This window comes from Anoplopoma fimbria, chromosome 18 (assembly GCF_027596085.1).
Source record: "Anoplopoma fimbria isolate UVic2021 breed Golden Eagle Sablefish chromosome 18, Afim_UVic_2022, whole genome shotgun sequence".
NCBI lineage: Eukaryota > Metazoa > Chordata > Actinopteri > Perciformes > Anoplopomatidae > Anoplopoma > Anoplopoma fimbria.
In genome coordinates this window covers 2341014-2364079 of record NC_072466.1, presented here as the reverse complement: position 1 = coordinate 2364079, position 23066 = coordinate 2341014, and the positions used below count along the sequence as shown (strand labels likewise).

The following is a 23066-nucleotide window of genomic DNA, read 5'->3' as shown; positions in this document are numbered from 1 at the left end:
GTGGGACTTTTTTTGTTCAGTTTATTATTTACTTATACCGCAACACGTTTCTTTTAAAATTGCCATGAAATGGTTGTTGTTCGGGTGCAGTGAACACAGATGTAGTTTGGTGGTGTAGAGCTACACACACTGACTGACTGGCTGAACTATATTTGCCTCTGGAAGTCCAGCCGCCGTGGTAAAAATAGTCCTGGCACGGGAAAAAAAAAAATATATAGTTTTTCTTTCACAGATGTTAAAATATCTGAGTGTAGGACCAAGTGAATGAAGACACAATGGAGGCAAAACTCCCCACGAGCAAATTGTCCACAGATAAAACACGAAATGTGATATACCAAGATGTATACATGTTTCCAGATCAATGATGACACACTGAGGGTCAGTGAGTGGGTTTTTTGCGGCCTACCTTTAGGGTAATACGACCTCTTCATCCCGTCGTGATGCATCCTGGACTTGCGCTCCTCGCCGGCGCAGCTCAGCCTGGAGCTATGCTCTCCGTGGCCCCGATGGTGATGGTGATCCCGACGGGGCAACGAGTGCTCCGAGGCCATGCGGTCCCTCATGACCTTCGCCCTCTCCGACTCCAGGGCGATGGCTTTCTCCAGCAGCGACAGGTTCCCCTTGGCCATGTCGAAGGTCTCGTCGGAGCGGTCGGAGGCCACCGACGTGGTGTCTTCGTCGCCCTCCTGGCTGCAGCTGGTCGGGTAACCTCTGGACCCCGGGCTCAGCTGCTCCTCCAGCTTCATCAGGTTCACCATGTCGGAGTAGCTGCGTTCCAGAGCCCTGTGCTCCTCCTGGGCGCTCTGCTGACAGCTGTCATACCTGACGAGAAATTACCTCCAGTGAGTGACAAATTACTGGAAAACTGAGGCTAAGAGTTGAGGTCGTCTCAAGAAACCACAAACTGTTTAGAGGTAGAAGTTCAACCTTTTGATGTGCAGTCTGAAATAACTGTCAATGTCAGTTTGTGATACACTAAAGCTCATTATATTTAACTTGTTTTGTTCCTTTGAATCAATAAACGCCCTAGCGACATCTGGCCTTCCAGTGGAAATATTTCAATAAAAGCTGAATCTTCACTTATATTTTCTACATCAAACTGTTACATGATTTCTCACAAATCTACTGTTGATAACTATTGGGGATACAATACTTTTTAAATCTTTCATACAACCTTGTACCCATGCAAAGAGAGAGGCAAACCACCGCACCCAACAAAGAGTCTTTTTTGCCTGTAATTGTTCACATTTTGACAAACTGGCGCCATTTTAAACTTGCTGAATTAGCTGTTAGCAGTTCCTGTTTGCAGTTAACCCATTAATGCACACACAACTATCACTGGATTACTTAAAAATGTAACGATTCTCAGGCAAGTTCTGAAGTTACAAAGAGCACTTTTTCTCTATGATTTCTAAGCAGCAATCCGCCAACTAAGCTTTGTTTATTCTTGCGCTAGTGCAAGCTCCGAGCATGAACGAAGATTTTTATGCAAAATACTCTGTTCCTTGCATTATTCTCCGAAACACCAGAGGGCGTACAAACAAAATTGGACTGTGAAGAATTAAAAAACAACAAGTGTAACCGTCAAAACGCCATTAACCAAGCTCCACACCGCTGAGGAGGAATAGGCCGTGATTACTTCCTTTTCTGGCGTGGGTGCCTTGCGCTTCTCTGCGGCGAGTATAAACTAAGCTTTAGGGTTTTAGAGTATTTTGCCTCCATGATCTGTGAGTCACAGCTGTTATCTGTTTTGATAAGGGGTCCTAATCATTCAATAACTAACATCCTGTTGTTTTCTGACCACCGTTGTGCACCTGTCCCTTTCATCTCACACGGTTTCTTTGCCTCCCTTCAAAGCCGAACCATCGAGTCACAGAGATATCAATGGTAATTATTCTAGAATGGGTCATTAGCATAAATAACGCTTTAATCTACCTGCAGACCCTTTCATGTGACACACAGGTGGATGGGAATGTGAGTATGTGGAATAAACAACAACATGATCAAAAGACTCTTTAGGGATGACGAACCTGTTCAGGTGATGCACCATCTGATGGTCCGTTGGGATCTGGAGTTGGTGGTGGAGTGCGTGGAGGGCGGGGCGATCGCACGACTGCGTCTCGCTCAGTTTCCGAGCCAGATCGAAGCATTGGTTCCTCAGACACTCCAGGCTGCTGAGACACACCTCCTCCTCGCTCTCATCCGCCTGGACCCTCACCCCGACGCCGGGCCGCCCGTTGGCGTGGCCGACGTCGTCCACCATGGCGCCGTCCGGGTATCCGTCCTCAGGCAGCATGGCGCCGTGTCCCTGCGCCAGGAGCTTCAGGGAGTCCACCGTCTCCCTGACCACATCGCTGTCCAGGTCCACGCTCAGCTCGCCCTTCCGGTCGCCGTGATTGCTGCCGTCGTACTCGTCGTCGTCGTCGTCCTCCCCGGCGCTGTTGGAAGAGTTGCTGTTCATCTCGGACTCGGTCATGGCCTGGTAGGCGGCGTCTTCGGCGATCTTCCCCAGGTTGAGCAGCGACTTGGCGACCAGCTCGTCGTAGTTCTCGTAATCCTCTCCGGTGCCGTTGCCGGCGTTGATGATGGTGCAGCTGTTGTTGTTGTCGTCCTTCTGGATCGGAAGGAGCTTTGATTGTCCACCGGGTTTGTAGTGGTTCTCTACTGTCAGGAGAAGAAAGAAAGAAACCTCTCAGACATCCAGATACAAAAACACATCTCACGTCACGGTTGGTTTCGCCCAGTATCTTGCACCGTAAACAACCCAAACAGAAGGTAATTGGTCAAAAATAAAAGAGAAAAAGGATTCATTTTGTAGATAATAACTATCTGTTCATTTACAGTATAATAATCCTGCAGATGAAAAAAGAAAGGAGGCTTTTACAGCCTCTAATAAACTCAGTTCCTTCTCATATACTCCTGAATACATTAGCAGCATTCCCTCCCAATTATGATCCACTGTTTACCCACATAAAACACACAACCCAGAGCTGAGCAGAGCAGCGCCGCTCTCCCCGCTAAGCCTCGCTGTTGATTTTGGGGACAGAGACGGCGAATGAGAGCAGAGAAATTGAAAAAGGGAGGCGTGTGAGGTGCTCCGATTCGGGAGCCATAAATATTCTCAGGAGGAGAAGCCGAGGCAGAGCGCATGTGACACGTCCGCCGAGACGAGGAGGCAAACGGGGACGGGAGGGGAGGGGAGGGGAGAGGAGGGAGTTAATAACTCAGCAGAGCTCCTCTCCCGATTATTCGTGAAGCGCTGTCAGAAGCGATTGAGGACAAGGGGGGTGTTGTGGAGAGGGAGGGGGGGAGAGAATCGAGGGAAACATGGCGAGAGGGAGAGCGCAGAGCATCTGGTCGTCCACAGATTCAGCTCAGCAGCTCTCGTCACTTTCTCCTCTCCCACTGCAGATCCAGTACGCAATGCAAACCCAGACTGGACACCAGTTTGACCCAGAACATGAGCACGTTGCTGGCTTCATCCTTAGTTTATTAAGTTATAGCTTTGTGAGATCCATGTTGAATCAAATGTGACGGGACTCTTGCGGATCGAGCTGCATCTGTCCTGAGATAATTAGCTTCTAACACGCAAGACTCCAGCAGACACTTGACCTATGACCTTATGTTTTCTTGAAGTGATCTGGCAGTGACTGTCATGCTACGGATGTATTGTGTACTGCAACTGGGATGCCGAAACCACGGACAGATCATCAGTCTATCCAACACAGTCTCACAGCAGTTTGTGAAATAGTCACGAAATGCAATCTATTATCAGTTTTTTTTCTCGGCCCTCAGGACGATTTTTTTTCCGGGAAGACATTATGTTAAAAACAAAAAGTTTGGTTTAGGCAACCAAACCACCAAGTTAGGTTTTGGAAACAAAACCACAAACAGTTAGGTTTAGGCAACAAAACCAACAGTTAGGTTTAGGCAACAAAACCAACAGTTAGGTTTAGGCAACAAAACCAACAGTTAGGTTTAAGCAACAAAACCAACAGTTAGGTTTAGACAACTAAACCAACAGTTAGGTTTAGACAACTAAACCAACAGTTAGGTTTCGGCAACAATACCAACAGTTAGGTTTAGACAACTAAACCAACAGTTAAAACCCAACAGTTAGGTTTAAGCAACAAAACCAACAGTTAGGTTTAGACAACTAAACCAACAGTTAGGTTTAGGCAACTAAACCAACAGTTAGGTTTAGGCAACAAAACCAACAGTTAGGTTTAGGCAACAAAACCAACAGTTAGGTTTAAGCAACAAAACCAACAGTTAGGTTAAGGCAAATAAACCAACAGTTAGGTTTAGACAACTAAACCAACAGTTAGGTTTATGCAACAAAACCAACAGTTAGGTTTAGACAACTAAACCAACAGTTAGGTTTAGACAACTAAACCAACAGTTAGGTTTCAGCAACAAAACCAACAGTTAGGTTAAGGCAACAAAACCAACAGTTAGGTTTAGACAACTAAACCAACAGTTAGGTTTCAGCAACAAAACCAACAGTTAGGTTAAGGCAACAAAACCAACAGTTAGGTTTAGACAACTAAACCAACAGTTAGGTTAAGGCAACAAAACCAACAGTTAGGTTTATGCAACAAAACCAACAGTTAGGTTTAGGCAACAAAACCAACAGTTAGGTTTAGGCAACTAAACCAACAGTTGGGTTTAGAGGAATGGGAATAGAGAATAGGGAAACTCACCATGCTGACGATGATGCTCCTCCTCTTCCTCCTCGTCTTCATCTCCCTCATCCTCCTGCTCCTCCTCATCGTCACCATCTTCCACTTCTTCCTCCTCCTCATACATCCCATCCTCCTCCTCCTCCTCTTCTTCCTCCTCTTCCTCCGCCCGCCCTCCTCCAAGTGTCGTATCCGCTCTCTCTACCTCTACCTCCTCGTCGTCGTCCTCCTCCTCTTCCTCCTCGCCCTGCTCCTCGTTGTCCTCCGAGAACTCGTCCTCCACATCTTCATCTCCTTCTCTCTCCACCTCCTCTTCTTCTTCGTCCTCCTCCACTACCTCCCCTTGCTCCTTCCTTTCCTGCCCCACCTGCATGGCTTCATTCTGGTAGTTGGTGTAGGCGCCGTTGTCCTCCTCCTCCTCCCCTGTGCAGGAGGTGATGAAGGGCCTCCTCTTGGCAGCCGGCTCCAGTGGTTGTTTTTCCAGAGCCTTCCTCTTCTTGGCCAGCGGGCAGCCGTAGACGCTGTAAAGAGACAGAGGGCACAAACACCATCAGCAGCCATCTTTGTTCTCTTATTTATTATTTGTTCTTCACGACCCCCAAAGCTTTTCTTCCTGCAGCTAACTGGAGATGATTTTCTGGTCAAATACGTCTGCACACTGAGCCACATACGGGCCAGAGTGGGCTCACATTGGATCCTTCAGAGCCAGAACACAGACAACTACCCAACTTGGTTGACTCGCTTGGTCATCTGCTATATTTATTTATACCAGAACATAACCCCAAACTGTCTTCCTCTGATCATTAACTTCTGCTATACCAGATTTGCACTGCACTATTTTGGGAGTTAATACAAAAGGAAATTGCTTTACAAAAAGCTCCCAAAATATGAGTCCCAATAGGAGTATTACAGGGATCCCGTCTTCAGTTGCAGCTGCAGGAGGCAATTGCAACAATCTTATGTTAATCATTTGGCAGAGATCTCCTGAAGTCCTTAAGTAAGCCAGCCCTAAAGCATCCCCTGCTTTATGGTCTGTTTGACTCTAAATGGAGCATCATTTACTAAATGAACATCATGCTGTATTGAAGAAGACTTGAAACTAGAGATTGAGACCATAAACTCATGTTTACAATGTTTACTGAGGGAATAAATCAAGAGAGAAGTAGAGTCATTTTCTCATAGACTTCTATACAACCAGAGGAGTCGCCCCCTGGTGGTCAGTAGAGAGAATGCAGGTTTTAAGACATGAAGCATCAGGTTCACTCGGCAGAACCAGAGGTTGCCGCCTGGTTATGACACTATGCAAAAGGTTATTTGTGATTTCTAAAATCCAAACAACACGGTTCAAAAAACACCTTTGTGATTTCAACATTTCAAAAAATATTTTGTGACGTCTAAAGTACATAAAGCTGATTACTGTAAAGGTCAAAAACAATATCAATACAAAAACATTTAAATGTTATGACTTTGATGTTTCTTAAAAAGCAAGTATCAGCCACCCACATGGAGGCCTTAGATATAAATGGGACCTGAATTTTAACTTGTGTTTAGCTACATAGAGAACTGATCAAAGTTGACACAAAATTGAATAAATCAAATTTAATCAGTCATGATGTTTTCTAGCTAAAAAAAAAGCCTTTCTGCTATTCAATTGTCAAAAAAGGCCGGAGTCTGATGTCTCAGTATATTGTAATAATCAGGAGGGTCATCAGAAGAAGAGACCAGGACTCCCTCTGATGTGGTCCATATGTTAAAACACTGCAGTAGATGAGAAGGAGAATCACCCAAAGCTCATTCAACCAGGGCCTCAATTACGCAAATCCCATAATAGTCATTAACTGTTGGGAAAATTCTGCTTTAATTGCTCTAAAACAGCAAGCACAATTATACACGGCTTTAATGTGGATTTTAGGAAATCAATTAGTCTATTTCCATATGAAAGAGCTTATTTTGTGTTTGGAGGGCGAGTTGGAGGAGGTGATGCTGCTTTTCTGACTAAAACCGCTGTGAGTTCATCTAAAGAAAATAAAAACATTGAACCATTTAACAATTGCTTTTTTCTTTTAGTGTCAATCTTTCCATTAATGTTATCCTGCTACTGAACTTACTCCATATATTTTCACGTTTACAGGAGCCAGAAAGTCCCAATTTGGTAAAAGAGAGTTTGCACTTGGGATGTACAGCAAAAACACAACAACAAGCTAATTCCACAAAATACACAAAAATGTAAAAGTGCAACTGGCAGCAACAAAAGAAATAGACTATAACTGAACAGGATTTGGCCACAGTGGTGCTATGAGCTAAATGCTTAGCAGGTATAATGTTGACCATGTTCAACATTTTCCTTCAGCGTGTTAAAACCTATTTGCACTAAAGACAAACTGCAGCAGAGGGTGATTGGAAAGTCATATTTTTGGAGTATAAGAGAAGTATTGGAGAAAGAGGTCAAGTCAGTTGACCATCAAAGTAAAGAGGATTCATCCTCTGGGGGCCGTGAGTTTATGAACCAAAGTCTGGGCAATTCATCCAACAATTCTTGAGATTCTTTATTTGGTAACACTTGATATGTCCGAAATGCAGATAAATAATTTGGAATTGATGAGAGAGAAAGAGAGAAGAAACTGTGGTTACATCATTTTCATTCACCATATAACACTGCATCGTATTTTCCTGTGAGAGTACGCACTTCTCCTCAAATGAACCCTCCATCTTTTACCTTATAGGTTGTCTGCTCCCCTGTGTGTGTGTGTGTGTGTGTGTGTGTGTGTGTGTGTGTGTGTGTGTGTGTGTGTGTGTGTGTGTGTGTGTGTGTGTGTGTGTGTGTGTGTGTGTGTGTGTGTGTGTGTGTGTGTGTGTGTGTGTGTGTGTGTGTGTGTGTGTGTGTGTGTGTGTGTGACCTCAGCCACCTTGCTGTCTCCTGCCAATTAAAATTCTGGTGGTAATTAAAGCAGATCAGAAACGAGGGAATGCTGCAGACAAGGGCGAGAGACTATGCATAGTAATTATGTGGAGAGAGAGAGAGAGAGAGAGGGAGGGGGGGAGGGTCACACATCACATTTTCTCTTCTTCCTAAACTGATCTGCTGCAGTCTGATATGATGCACCGTCGCTTATTACATTCAGTGTGGATAATCGATCGATAGCTTATCGGTTTTGGTATGAAGACCTTTATTAGGATCGGCTCAAATGTGAACTAGATATTTTTCTGAATATTTTGTTTGAGAACAGCAGCCTCTGCAGAAAGTGTTGCATTATGGGTTGTTTGCAGACTTCATGTTGATCGGCTAGTGATGTCCATTTAAAGTTTTTCTTTTAAAGTAAGTTGGCTCTAAAAGTGCTTTGTTAGCCAAATTTAACATTCGACACCTGGAACTCAACAAGGACACCTGTCATCCATTTCTGTGTCTATGAGGACACCTGCAGTCCATTATTGTCTCCACAAGGACACCTGGAGTTCGTTATTGTCTTTACATAGGCTCCTATAGTCTATTTTTGTCTTTACGTAGACTCCTTGAGTCCATTATTGTCTCTACAAGGACATATAGAGTCCATTATTGTCTCTACAAAGACATATGGAGTCCATTTTTGTCTCTACAAGGACATATAGAGTCCATTATTGTCTCTACAAAGACACCTAAAGTGTCTCTTAAGGTCCAATATTGTCTTCTATACCATTGTCATCTTACCAAAGCTACAAATAGAGGCTGTGTTTGAATCCACTTTAAAGTTCAAAGGGTTTAGCATCAGTGCTGTTGCTATGGTTACCTGCAGTTCAATATACCTTAAGCACATATTTAGAACAGAACCACGCTTGAGGCCAAGAACTGTCGGCCAATCAGAGACGGGTGTTTTCTGCAACGGTCTAATCACGGTCGACAACTGAAGTGAAACATAGATTTAATTTATCCATTTCTGACAAACTCTTCACTTCTTCATTAATGAAAAGAGAAATTTAAATGATTAACTTAAATGGCAAAAAAAAGAAAAAACGTTGGTGTCAATGAGGAGAGTGAGGCGACAGAAATATCAGCTGCAGTGTGATAATTAAATCTAGGTATGTGTGGTTAGGTGGAATCATTGCCCCCGGCAACGCCACGTGCCAACAGTCATCGCCGTGGCAACGCTTTGGCACCAACAGAGAGGGGGGGGGGGGCATGTATATATATGAGAGATTTGGGTGGTGGCGGTGAGAATAGGGGGAGGGGGAATGTGGGCGACACGATGTTCACATCCTATACTAGCGGTTGCCATGGGAGACAGGCTGCATCCCTCCTGGTCCTCATACTGCAGCATCCGCACGGTGCTGTCGCCATGGTGACATCCTCCAGAGAGAGAGAGGGGGGATGAAAGAGAGAGAGAGAGAGAGAGACAAAGAAAGGTAGGGGAGGAAGAAAGGAACAGAAAGGGGGAGAGACAATGACTTTGAACACCCCCCCCCCCCCAACTCATTCAGTACAATGCACAGCACGAACTGTGTCTCTGCTTCAAGAAGTTATGGATCGCAGCCGGGTGATGTGGAGAAATGCTGTGATTGGCTCTCAAAGCAGAATATTTGGTATTCAGGAATGAGAATGAGGGTTAATAAGGATAATAGGCAGATGTGTTCTGTTATTTTTTATTATTGTCAGCAAATTCCATGACAGACTCCAAATATCCTGCGTGGGATTCAAACTGCATGTCTTCAGTATTAGTGATCCACATGCTGTGTTCTGATTCCATGCAACATACTAACCGTCAAATCAACCAGGAGTTACATCTTAAGAGCCTGCACTGATCAATATCTATGTTGTGTTTTCGGTTCGGTTGGTTGGTTTGTTTGTCTGTTAGGAAGGATTTTGGCCTGATTTTCTTGAAACTCGATGTAACGGTGCAACACGGGCCAAGGAACCCAGATCCGAGTCACTGGGCGGATACACAAATCATTTTTCACTTTTGTTCCAGAAGTCTGATCTCTCCGACTCCCCTTCTAGTTCAAAATGGTATCTTTCATTTGGGTCTTTTCTCCTCAGCTTTAAGGAGCATTTAAAGCATCTTTCAGAGTATTTTTGATTTATTTTGGTCCAACAACTTAACTGTTTTGTTATCAACATTTCCCCTTTTTTAAGCCTTCAATAAAGCCACTGTTCACTTCATGCACAGCAGCAAACAGCAGACAGACACAGTTAACGACAAGCTGGTGAAAAAAGTGAAGCAATTAGCAGCTAAAGAGGCAGATATTGTTCCTTAGGAGGTGGTGGAGACCAAAGCCAGAGCTAAATTAGGAGTTAATATTGGACTTACGTTGCATTCAGAAAGGATTCACACCCCTTCTCTTTTCCCACATTTTGTTATGTTGCAGCCTTATGCTTTTAAAATCATTCTTTCACTAATCAATTGACATTAAATAATCTCTATTGACAAAGGCAAAACAAGATTTTTCCAAATGCATAAAAAAGCATTCAGACCCGCTGCAATGTCACTTGAAATTCAGCTCAGGTGCCTCCTATTCCTCTTGATCATCTTTGAGATGTTTCTACAGTTGGAGAGTCCACCTGTGCTCTATTTAATTGATTGGACGTGATTTGTACGACTCACACCTTTCTGTCTATGAAAGGACTCAAAGCTGAACAGAAATGAGGTGGAAGGATCTGCCTGCAGAGCCCAGAGACTGGTTTGTGTCGAGGCACGAGGCTGCAAAAAAACATTTCTGCTGCATTGAATTATCCCCAAGAGCACAGTGGCCTCCATAACTCTTACGTGGAGGAAGTTTGGGCTTTCTTTTGTCATGGGGCATTGACGGTAGATTGATGAGCAAAACATTGGGCCTCATTCATAAAACTCTTGTTTTCATTACTTAGAAGCAGTGTTGAGTTTGACAACCCTACATGAATTATATTTTATAATTATGTTGACCTTCTCCTGTTTGAAATATAGGCTTATAAAATTTTAAATTGTAGTAATATATCCTAACAATATCACCATTCATTTAAATTGGCTTGTGATGCTGATGTAAAACACAACAATGTCGATATAAACATTTTAAAAATTTGACCCCCTCCCGTTGCAGTCCTTGTTGGCCTCGCTGTGGCAAGACATGTTTTAATAGGGAACAATTTCTTCTTTTCTTTCAGTTCTTACGTGCCCACGGTACAAAAAAACAAACAAAAAAACCCACACAAATGGTCCTGCATGATGTCCAACGTATTTAAACACGTCTGAACTGTATGAATCCCTTAATGGCTAAAACCTTAGAGACTAGAGCAGTTCGCCACAACTCCAGGTTGTCATCCAGCATTCTTAGGTATTCCTACAGAAACGTAATGCGCAGTAGTTTGCGGGTATCCCACGAAATCATTTCGTATGTGATCCATGTAATGAATGAGTACGTATAAAGACCTAAAAACCCTCACAGGGCTGGTGGGAAGGGGAAGGTGATGGTCCAACAAATGGCAATCTGTTGTCACGTTACTTGTGTACTTCAATAATGGCACTTCAGTAGTCAATTTAACCCGAACAACAATCTTTTCCTAAACATAACTAAGTGTTTCATGAGTTTTCTTTAAACCTAACTGAGTAGTTTTGTTGCCTAAACCTCTTGTTACCTGTGAAGATGGAAGTTTATTTTGAAAAGACTGTATGCATGTAACAAGAGGAAATTGAAACGTGTTTCTTGACTTTCGTAGGAAAACGTTTTTTCGTAAGATATCACCGGAAACGTTGCATGAAGATAAATTGACTACCTTCAGTCTCTTTGATTTCTCCGTACTGCACACACTAAAAATCAAACCCATATCCGTCTCCTCATCTGACGCTGGGGAAGGACGCTTATGGCAAACAAAGCGAGTTAGATGTGGTTCCTTAATGTTTGGAGGAAACTTCCCAACCAGGTATAGAAAGCAAAAACAAGGAAGTGAGTGATTGTGCCGATGTGTTCTCCCTCTCTGCTGCGTCTTTGAGAAATCAGAGGTTTGTGTGTTGTAAGCTCCTGTGATCAGCTGATGATTAACTGATTAAATGATTCAGCCGTCGTTTCCCCGGAGAGGAAGACATCAGACGACCTACTTCTCTCTCTCTCTCTCTCTCTCTCTGTCTCTTTCCTCAGTCTGTCTCTATGTGTCTCTACCTCTGTGTCTTTCCTCCTCTGTCACTTCAGTAATCTGTTCGGCGACGACTATTTACGAGAGACGATGAAAGGAAAAAACAGTCCCGCTGTGAGATTGTTACCGCTTGTTTCCACTGTCGAGAAATAACTTTCTGATCCTGCAGCTTTCTAAAGCCAACGTGGATGAAAAGTCCTCAAAGTGATCCGGAAAAAAACACGGAAATCTGAACGTCTACGATTCTGTGACAACTGGGCAACTCCGTCTGCTGATGAGGATCATGAGATGATCAAAACAGATTTTACAAAAGGTGTCATTTCATAAAGCAACTCGCAAATAACACAGCTGATTTTTTTTTTTAATAAGAAGATGTGTTATTTTGGTGAATATCAGAGCTCTTATTTTACAGTTTGACTGTTTTCCTGAGAGTCTCTGTGCCCTTTGCAGCTCCATCAGTCTGCTCTGCCAGCGATTCGCCATCCTGCCCTTCTCATTATCTCTCTGTTACCTCGGGCGTCAAACCACCGCTGTCCTGAGCCGTGCAACCTCTATATGCCAGCCTCCCACACACACACACACACACACACACACACACACACACACACACACACACACACACACACACACACACACACACACAGAGCCTCTACACTGGAAAACAATACCGTAGAGATGCTCCGAAATAACCTCAAAAACATCTCAAAGAGTGCTTTGATTTCATAATGGATGTTTAAATCTGATCATTTCACCTAACATATGCCCACCAAAATAAAATAAAAATACTTCCACAGCCTTAAATTCAGCCTCCAAATGATAGTTTCTTTGAGTAAAAAACCTCTGTGTTCTGCTTCAGTGCAGCTACAGTGCACCTGCTTTGATGTATATTTCACCTGTTTCATGAAATGTGTGAAGTTTCAACCAGGATTTGTGCAGAAAGATTCAGGTTTTGCAGCATCAATAAAAAGAAAGAAATGAACAAATTTGTATCAGAAGAAAATAAAATCATCTCATCCTATTTTAAAACAAATAAGATAATATTAAGAGTTAATGAACTCCATCTTCCTGCAGGTTTACTTCAGAAAAACTACGATTTCAGCACCAGACACGAGCTGAAATAACTCGTTCAGGCCGACATTTTTTTGCACGGGCCCCCTGGTTTGTTGGTAATTCAGCGTTTCCAAAGTAATCCACCATCCCGCAGTGCAGCCCCCTCTGGGCTGCAGGACGGAGTGACCATCGGTCGCTGTGACCCTCGTGGGGGGGGGGCCGTCACAGCTCCAGACTCGGTCTGATTGGGTTTTCTATCGGCGGCCGTGTGACAGAGCGCTGGTTTACCGAGCTGGAGGCTGCGACCTGCGAACGCTGACGATCCAGGAGGTTTGGAAAGCGTGACGTGAGCTCATTTATTGTACGATTCGGTTTCTGAGCTGCTGAAGGAGACGTTTGAAGCCCACAATTTTTTGATTATAAAAAATGAAAAAATCACATTTTATTTTATATTTTGTTCATTTAAATGTTCAGTTATATTTTCTGTAAATTGTGTCTCCTTTTAAATTACACAAATAAATAATAAATCCCACTTTGTGAATTTTATCAGATTCAGACTTTTGGTATAAACTTTGTTAAAATCCTCAATTCCCAGAAAACAACACAGGAGACGTGATCTTGGTTTCCTGCTGGATCAACCCCTCCAATTATAGAATGAGTTTCAGGCTTTGGACAATCAAATGTCAGTGGAGAATATTGTAAATGTTTTGTTTCTATTAAATCTCACTAAATGAAGCTGAAATGTGAGAAACGCTTAAGGAACTGATTGAGATTGAATTCTTTGAAAAGGAGATTTTGGAAAAAAATACCCAAAACTGTTGTTCTATGAGTCTGTCAAAATAAAAGTTTTGAGAAATGGGAAAATCTGAATGGCTGAAACCAAAAACTAAAAAATCTAATGATCAAAGTGCCATAATTAATACTTTAAAACACAATAAATCAGATCTGATTCTACATTTTAAGACAGCCTCTGATCTCAGCCATGCTTCTCGACTTCATATAAACACAATTTCTTAGACCAAAATCCACCAGAAACACAGCAGTGTTAGAAGAAAATTTACCAAGCAGCATCAGAGAAAATGTCCTTAATATCAGGTGACAAAATAACGTCCACCCTTTCATCCAGAGTTCCTTTTTAACACCTCAAAATCAAAGTCTAAATGATAACTTTAATGTCAACATACAGCATCGAGGGGTTCGTACCTGCGGTGTCTGGCGTACTTCCCGCTGACGTGACCGCTGCCATCACAGCCTGGAGTGGGACAGCTGAGGAGGAAACAGACACATTGGTCAGGAAGCAGACAGGAGGAAGGACTGTTGGAACAAACTGAACTGATGGATTGATGGTTGAGAAGTAGATCGTGTTGCAGGGGTGTTAAGAGAAGATCCACAAATGTTCTGAAACGTTCTTTGGGTCGTTCAAACAGCACTGCATGAAAGAAACTTCAGCCAACTTCGTTCAATACAACCTCATCCGCCAACGGACAGTGATAGCAAATCAAATGCATGTACATACCAAGTAGATTATCATGGCAGGGCGTGAAATAGTCACAAAATGTAAATCTATTGGTGAGAAACTAGAGATTGAGACCATAAACTCATGTTTACAATGTTTACTGAGGGAATAAATCAAGAGAGAAGTAGAGTAATTTTCTCATAGACTTCTATACAACCAGAGGAGTCGCCCCCTGGTGGACAGGAGAGAGAATGCAGCTTTAAGACATGAAGCTTTGACTTCACTCGGAAGAACCTGATGTTGCCTCCTGGTTTTACACAAACTTCCTGTTGCGTTCACTGTTTTGTTAAATCCAACATGTTATCAGTTGTTTTGTTCTGTATAATTTGAAATATCCATAAAGTAATTTGACTCAGTGATAGAAAAAGGATCCCTTGGGCAAAGAAATGCAAGTGGAGGAATTAAAAAATGGTGGTGAATATTAAAGATGACTTGTCGACAGTAATGTGGCCTTCATGTGGAGAACACGTCGCTCGTCATCAGCAGGTTGAAGTGTTTTGTTTGTGTTTTTCGTGTCGTGGCTGCAGATTCCTCCGGAGCTCTGAGTCACTCTGCTGCAGCGTTCAGGCCCTGAAGACACGCAGACCGCCGGCCGACGCACGCCGCCGGGCTTCAGGGACTCCACACCCGCGACCTCTGACCCCCCCATCACACCGCAGAGCTCCACCCACCCTCCACCCAACGTCACCTGATCTCTACACCCTCTAACTGCAGGCTAAAAATGAGAGCTGCGCCGAGATAAAAGGTGAAGATCTGACATCACGAGTGCAGGGAGAGGAGGAGGAGGAGGATGAAGGGGAGGAGGAGGAGGAGGAGGAGATGAAGTAGATGGAGAAAGAAGGAAAGGAGAGAAAAGAGGAAGAGGGAAACGAACGGCAAGTAAAGAGGAGGAAGAAGAGGAGGAGGAGATGATAGAATGAGAAAGAGAAGGAAGTCAATAAGAGGAAGAGGGAGAGGAAAAAGAGGAGAAGATAGAGGTAGAGAAAAGAGGTGGAGGAGGAGGAGGGTGGCAAGGAAGATGAAGCAGATGGGAATTATGAGGAAGGCAAACAGAAAACATGATGAGAAGGAGAGAGAGAGACAAGGAAAAAAGGAGAAAAAAGGAAAAAACATGAATCAATTCTGAGATTAGAGTGAGGAGGAAAAAGGAGGAAGAACAGGAGGAAGAGAAGAGGGAGAAAATATGTTGAGGAGAGAGAGAGGAGGAAAAAGGGGAGGAACAGAAGGAAAGGAGAGGAAGAAAAAAACAAGATAAGAAGTAGAGACAAGACAAAAAACCGAAGGAAGAGGAGAGGGAGTCAAAACATAATGAGGAGAGAGAGAGGAGGGAAAAAAGGAGGATGTAAGAACATGAGGAAGAGGAGAGGAAGAAAAAAAGATGTTGATGAGAGGTAGAGGAGGAAAAAGAAGAAGGAGTATAAATTGAGAAAATAGGAGGAAAGAGGAGAGGGAGGAAAACATAATGAGGAGAGAAAGAGGAGGAAAAAATGGAGGAAGAGGAGGCGATTCGTTCAAGGTGAGGCGGCTCATCAATCAGTGTAGGAGGAGAGACCGATCGTGTTGTCGTATTGATCGCAGCTCTCTATGTGTGTGTGTGTGTGTGTGTGTGTGTGTGTGTGTGTGTGTGTGTGTGTGTGTGTGTGTGTGTGTGTGTGTGTGTGTGTGTGTGTGTGTGTGTGTGTGTGTGTGCGTGTGTGCGTGTGTGCGATACAACGTCAAACACGCTTTCCAATCATGCCTAAAATTCCCAAAATGCATCAGTGCAACCTCAACCTTAACAAGCTGTTGCTGTAATCCTCCTTTTCTTTCTTCAACATATTCGTTTCCTCTGAGGAGAGAAACTTGTTTCCAAAGCAACTGAATATTTCTTTCACTAAGTTTCTCTTTTTCTTATTTCTTTCTTGATCTCAGAGCAGATCACTTATCGATGTCGACGTCAGCGCAGAGAAGAGGCAGAAGGAGAGTTTTAAATGTATATACTATATACTTCAGGAAGAAGATTATTAGTTTAAGTTACATTTAAGTCATTTCTACCCTTCATAATATTTGTCTAGTTTTAGTAGCAGTAAAGTCATCACATTTCAGTAGATTTTTTTTTAGCTATTTTATCTTAATTTAAGTATTTTAAGTAAATGTAATTTACCTTTGAATCATGTTGAATAGTTCAGTCATTGTATTCCAGCCATTACAAAAAGAAATTAAATTTACTCCAATTTATGGATTGTATCATTATCTGATGAAAAACACAGGTTGAATAGAATGCAGCTGGGCAGAGGAAAGAGAGGAGGAAGAGGAGAGGAAGAACAAAACATGTTGAGGAGAGAGAGAGAGAGAGAGAGAGAGAGAGAGGAAAAAAATAGGAGAAAGAACAAGAGGAAGAGGAGAGGAGAGGTAGAAAACATGATCAGAAGGAGAAAGTGAGAAAATAGATGAGAGGGAGGAAAAACAAGACTCATCTTCTCATTAAGTGATTAAAAAAACACAGATTGAATGATTAGGAAAGCAGCTTGGCAGAGAAACATTTAAGATCATTTATTAAGATTTGACTTAAACTATAAATCATTTTTGTCTAAAGACTTGAGACTGAATCTAAAAATATCTGCAAAAAGTAACCCTGAAACAAATTCACTGAGTACGTTCTGATATGGAATCAGTTTGGTATAAAATATATTATTACATTTTAAATATGGACCTTTATTTATCAATATTGCTTAAGTAATTTGCATGCAAAACAGGTCTAACCAACCAGTGGAGAAACAAACTCAACCTTCTGCAACATTTTCAAAAGGAGACAAATGTTAACGCTGCAGCTGGATGAACCAACAGGAACAATTAACTGAAAGTCTGCTGCAGAAACATCCCTAAATTCTGATTAAACCAACATTTCTGTTGTTGCACCTAAACCCTCACTGACATAAACAGGGTAGATAAAATAATAGAAAGTATAAAGCAGTGCATTTCTACATCTCTACATCCTCCAAAATCAACACCTTTCTAAAAGGTTTGGCCAAGAGCTGAACATTATAACCTTCATGGATTTATTGCAGAATTGTTTCACTAGATTAGTTTTAGAAACCGAGCACTTGGCGGCAACCTGCTCGTTTGTTTTTAATCATTATGTTCTTGGCACCTCGGTTTTTGCTTTTTTCTCTCACGAAAAAACCCACTCTTCAGGCATCAGGCTAAGGTGGGAAGTTTGGATAAGGAATTGTTCCCATCCATCCTCAGAGGAGCATTAACGGGTTTATGACAATAGATTGCACTTAATTGGGATATTTCTTATGTACAAGTAGACATGTTTGCTCAGGAGGAAAAGGTCAAATCTGTCCAATCGATAACGTTCTGGTGTTACAGAATCACTTCCAGATAAACTGGAGTTAAAGTTAAAATTCAGAGCTTGGATGCGGCAGAAAAACCGCAGCTCTAATTCCCCCTGAGCCGACAGATGTGACGAGTTTATTTAGCAATTAGCATTAAGTCATGGAAGACTTTTAAAAATCACGGCCACATGTCTTCTTCTCCCTCTAAATCTGCCACATCGCACCACAATGACAAATTAATTTAGATGTGTTTATCCCTGCAGATTAGCCAGATTAGTCAGTGACTGTGATAGGAAGAAAAATAAAAGTTACGAGTATTTACTGTACGAGTCATTTCTACCACTGCTTCAACTAACTTCAAAGCTTCTCTGTCTTGTTCGGCCCTCACCGGCACCCATCGGATTTAAATTCTGGGTGAACCATGTTGAGTTTTCTGCTCCTCTGCACAGGAAGGACATGTTTACAGTAAAGCGCTGACCCGCATCCAACCGGGTTCAGCCCTAATCTGCTGCACACACCAATATTTGTCAGTTTTACTAAATGAGATTAAGTGAAGCAGAAACACACACACACACACACACACACACACACACACACACACACACACACACACACACACACACACACACACACACACACACACACACACACACAGGTAGTGGTGATATTCAGCATTTACAAGTCTGCAGCTGCTGGTGTGTTTGTACAGTCTAAATGTAGAAATCGTCAAAATGTGATGGTTGAATTAGATTGATAACATTTTTACATGCACTTCTGCTGACCCACTACTGATTTTCTCAAAATTCCAACAAGCTCAGGTCCATCGCTGCCAGTGCAATGCATCAATCCACCTATTTATCTGAAGATACATCATGTTCACTCATAAACAAAGGTAATCAATTGTTTTGTGGCGAGTAACATGGTTTTAAATTAATTTATCATCTACAAGAAACAAACTTTTAATCCAGTAGTATGGTGGTGTCTTTATAGGTGGCTATCCTTTGGTTTCTAGCCTGTTTAATTTACTTAAAACGAGGGATATATATATATATACATTATACATATTAACATTTATTTTAACAATCAACACTTGAAATTACGAAGGCCCTTGCAAATGACAAGGTAGTACAAAATGTAAACCATACTTTTGTGTTTCATTTTTACCTCTTTACTTGAAAAAATGTAAGTACTTAATAAAACCCTCTGAAGCAAATTTGTGATTTTGGGCTCTACAAAATAAATAGAATTGACTTGAATTTAATTAAATACTGGAATTTTAATTCCTGTTTATCTTTTGAAGATATTTTAGCAAGCTGCTGGTGTACGATTTATTATTTTGCTTATAAAAAACAATTGATTCAATTTATATCCATGTATATATTTGTTATATTTTCTTTTACAAAGATATAAAAAGGCACGCTTGTTGTGTCCTTTGCAGCACTGGGGGCTGATACATATTTGTGTATAATTAACGTAAGTATACGATAAATCCTCACACACAGAGGTAGGCCAATCTTAAATAAAAGGCACAAGATAATAATCTGTCACTGCATTCACTGAAAGCCAGTTTGACTTTAGCTTGAACACTGAAACACTTCTTGCACTCATTCCTGGTTCAACCGATCAAAAAGAACATGTAAGCTTTATGGGTCAACTCCCATGACTGCCCGGTGAAAGAGTAAAGAGCCGGTCCACTGTTCCACAACCAGGACAGAACAATGCAACACCAAAACACAGTAACAATGGTAAAGTACAATGACGGATGTCACAGAGGTTTTCCTACCTGAATAACTCCTGTGTCACTGCTTCCACGGCGGCTTCAGAGAGAAAGACACAACAAAAAGATTCATGTTATCATTATTGTTAAGAACATGTTTACAGCATGTTGTCTATCCAATATTGTCAAGAAAAGTTAAGAGGCTGCAGCTGGTTTGACTGATCTAAAGGCTAGCGAGCTGCTTTAACTTACAATGTTTGCAATCCTGCTACACTCTGAGTCGGCTCTATACCCAAGCTTGTAATGTTGATAATGTGCAATGTTTTGTTAACCATATTATCAATAGTCTATATCAGTCGTTCTTGTGGGATTTATGATCTTGCTAGTGGAAATTTTCTGAAAGCTCCGAGATCTCGAGTTGTGACTTTTTTGGTGACGTTTTTCAGAAACGGCGAAGGTCTTTGAAGTTTTCTTATTGGTGGATGGTAAATTAACATATTGTGGTTTTAGTTGTTTTTCTTTACTTTGTAATTATATGTATTGCATTAAGTTACCCGCTGGTCTAGCTTGTTAAACTAGGTCGATATGAACGCCATTCATATGGACTTACCACATCGTATTCACAAGCTCACGAGTCCCATTTATAGGAAGCATAAGAATAGAAAGCAGATAAACAGGCTCATACCTCTGACTCCTTTGGATCGTGTGCGATGGCGTTTTTTAACCGCATTCACCTCCATCTGAAGAGGAAAAGTCAAAGTCAAACTGTTGTGGTTTTTTTTTTTGTTCATCATATAATTAAAGTGTGTTTACAACCTAGAAAAACGGGTTGTGAACGTGTACCTGTACCTGGTCAGAGCTCAGTGTGGCACTGTCCTGTAGCTGAAGAGTCTTTAAACAAATCAGAATTTCAGTGTCCGTCTTCCAGAGTCATGATCTGCAAAAACAATAAAACACAACAGCTTCAGTCAGATTCATGTTACAGGAGTCAAACCTGTCAGCAGCTGTTTGTTCTGATTAAGTCTGCTCACTTCCAGTGTGCAGCTTACAAACATTTTTGTCTCTGCGATATCTATAATTAAAATATTTTCATGGAATTTCAACACCGGAGAGACCACCTGCACATTTTTACTGATATTTTAAAATGTGACATGTCATTCATTCAGGTTTTCACAGACTGAAAAGACTTCAGTAACCTACAGTACATCATAACATTTCATTCACTCGGTCAATTAGGTGTTTCTTTGGAAAGGTTTTATGGACTTGCTGCTAAAAACATTTCAGTGACCTGCAGCAAAAACAACAAATGACCCATAATAAAGCCAACAACGTGGATAAAAGAAGTCTTTTAGTGGATTTATTTTACTCCTGAAAGGATGAGTTGCTTCAAAGGACAAGACGACATCTTACTACACCAGACGAGAAAGAGAAGATTAACATTTGGTCAGACATTACGGCAATAGTTTATCTGAACATTTCAGCCTTGTGGACTAAATGTCATTTGAGGAATTTGTAATGCTGCAAACAGTCCAACAAAAAAAAACGTTTTGATATGAATTACAATAATGAATACAGATGCAAAGTGGAGGGATTGACTTTGAACATCCAGGTTTCCCCCAAAAAACAGCAGAGCTTGACAGGCTACTCTCTCTGTTTCTTTAATTTAAACTGGTGGCAACCTGCGGTTCTGAAAAAATGAAGTCAAAGCTTCATGACTTAAAGCTGCATTCTCTCTGCTGTCCACCAGGGGGCGACTCCTCTGGTTGTATAGAAGTCTATGAGAAAATGACTCTACTTCTCTCTTGATTTATTCCCTCAGTAAACATTGTAAACATGAGTTTATGGTCTCAATCTCTAGTTTCAAGTCTTCTTCAATACAGCATGATGTTCATTTAGTAAATGATGCTCCATTTAGAGTCAAACAGACCATAAAGCAGGGGATGCTTTAGGGCGGGGCTACACACTGATTGACAGGTCTCTACTAGAGCGTTGTCCGGTCTGGGAGTTGTCGATGTTTTCTAGTCTTACATATTTAACGCTTTCACAGTGTTTTCACTTCATGAAAGTTAATTGTAACAAGCTCTCTTGAGACATCAATCCACAAACCAATTTGTTGCATCACAACAACTACGTCCACTTCTTATATACAGTAAGAAACACTCACTTGAAACTGTTTAACTTTACATTTTAATGTTAAACTCTGCTTTCCTTTTGAATGCATTATGTAACGCATTTAGAACTATCCTTGCCTGAGAAACATCCAATCATAGAGCAGCTAATGCTGGCTAACGATTCTGCGTCAATTCTGGTTGAACCAAACTGCGATGACGACACGTTTCTCAAATCATTCATTCTCATCATTGTCTTCTGTCTTCTCTAAAGCAATGGCACCAAAAAAAAAGGATTTCTAAGAAACAAAGATGAGATCAGTCTTTTTACTCCTACGTTTCTACGCTTCAGAACATTAAGGAAATTGAAATGTATATTGAGACGTAGACGTTAATGTAGCTTATAAATGGCTTAATTGCGAAGGCTGAGTCTCATGAGTTTATGTTAAGGTGCGACTTTTATTAATCACCTTTCATTAAGACCACTGCAATGCTAAAATACAGCAAATGCCATCCAAACAAAACTACTGCATTTTTTGTTCTTTTTCAAAATCCTAAATCCCACAAAAATCTCATGAGATTTGTTTCTTCGCAAACAGCAACATGAAAGAGAGACGAAGACGAGACTGAAACAACAGTTTGATGATGAAGACGTGAACACGGCCGCTTCTCTCTCCTCGGCTGCACTGCAGCTCTGGATGGGGGGGGGTCGCAGCGTTAATATAAATGTAAATTCTGGACAGCCTTGCCTGAACTCTCAGCCTACTCCCATTATGTTGCCACAGCGTTACCGAGGCCGGGTGCATCTCAGGCCGCCACTCTACTGAGCGTGCTCCAACGCAACTTACATCAAACATAGTCTTTCCTCCCTCCGCTGTGAAGAGCTCAGCCGAGAGAAAAAAAATTAAAAATCCTCTACCTCCCTGGAAACTATACGACTGAGTGGGCTGCACACTTAATGGGTGTGTGTGTGTGTGTGTGTGTTGTGTGTGTGCTGCAGTGTGCGCATGCATGTACATGTGTGTGTGTATGTGTGTGTAGATGATGGGCTAACCTCACAAGTGTCTATTTGTGTCATTATGAATGTGTGTCCATAGGCTGTGTCCTTGTTCTGCCTCTGCACGCGTGTGTGTCTGTGCATTCTTGTGCATCTATCTTTGTGAGGACCAAATTCAGTGTTAGACCTTCACCGTGAGGACATGTTGGATTATATGGACATTTATGGAAAATAAGGACTTACTTATAAAGTGGGGACGTTATTGTAAAGTCAGGATCTTTTGGTCAGAGAGGACAAGATAGAACACACAACATTTTGCAAAGTGAGGACATTTTTGGTATGGCAGGATATTTTGGGAAATCTGGATATATTCGGGGAATGAGAACAAAGTGGGGACGTTTTGTCAAATATTCACTTCTTCAAAGGGTTAAAACTTGTTTTTTCAAGGCTAGGGAGCGTATAATGTCCTTGAGGGTCCTCACAAGTATAGAAGTATAATTACATGTGTGTGGGTGTACACAGCTATGTATAATAATACATAATAGTACAATACTGTGCTTTTACAGTACTTCATTAATGTATTTTGGTGTTATGGCAGAAT

General features: G+C 41.7%; 1 protein-coding gene across 1 annotated transcript in view; it reads right to left on the bottom strand.

Annotated features, from left to right (window-relative positions):
• myt1la (myelin transcription factor 1-like, a) overlaps positions 1-20100 on the bottom strand; it is a 48523-nt gene extending 28423 nt beyond the window's left edge. Inside the window, exons 1-10 of the mRNA XM_054618422.1 lie at positions 20046-20100; positions 19427-19460; positions 14011-14073; positions 5083-5203; positions 4894-5007; positions 4704-4845; positions 3660-3676; positions 2112-2629; positions 1640-1669; positions 407-813 (exon numbers count right to left, since the gene is read on the bottom strand). Coding sequence (XP_054474397.1) covers positions 407-813; positions 1640-1669; positions 2112-2629; positions 3660-3676; positions 4704-4845; positions 4894-5007; positions 5083-5203; positions 14011-14073; positions 19427-19460; positions 20046-20100 — 1501 coding nt within the window. The remainder of the gene's footprint in view (positions 1-406; positions 814-1639; positions 1670-2111; positions 2630-3659; positions 3677-4703; positions 4846-4893; positions 5008-5082; positions 5204-14010; positions 14074-19426; positions 19461-20045) is intronic.
• Positions 20101-23066: the final 2966 nt, after the last annotated feature.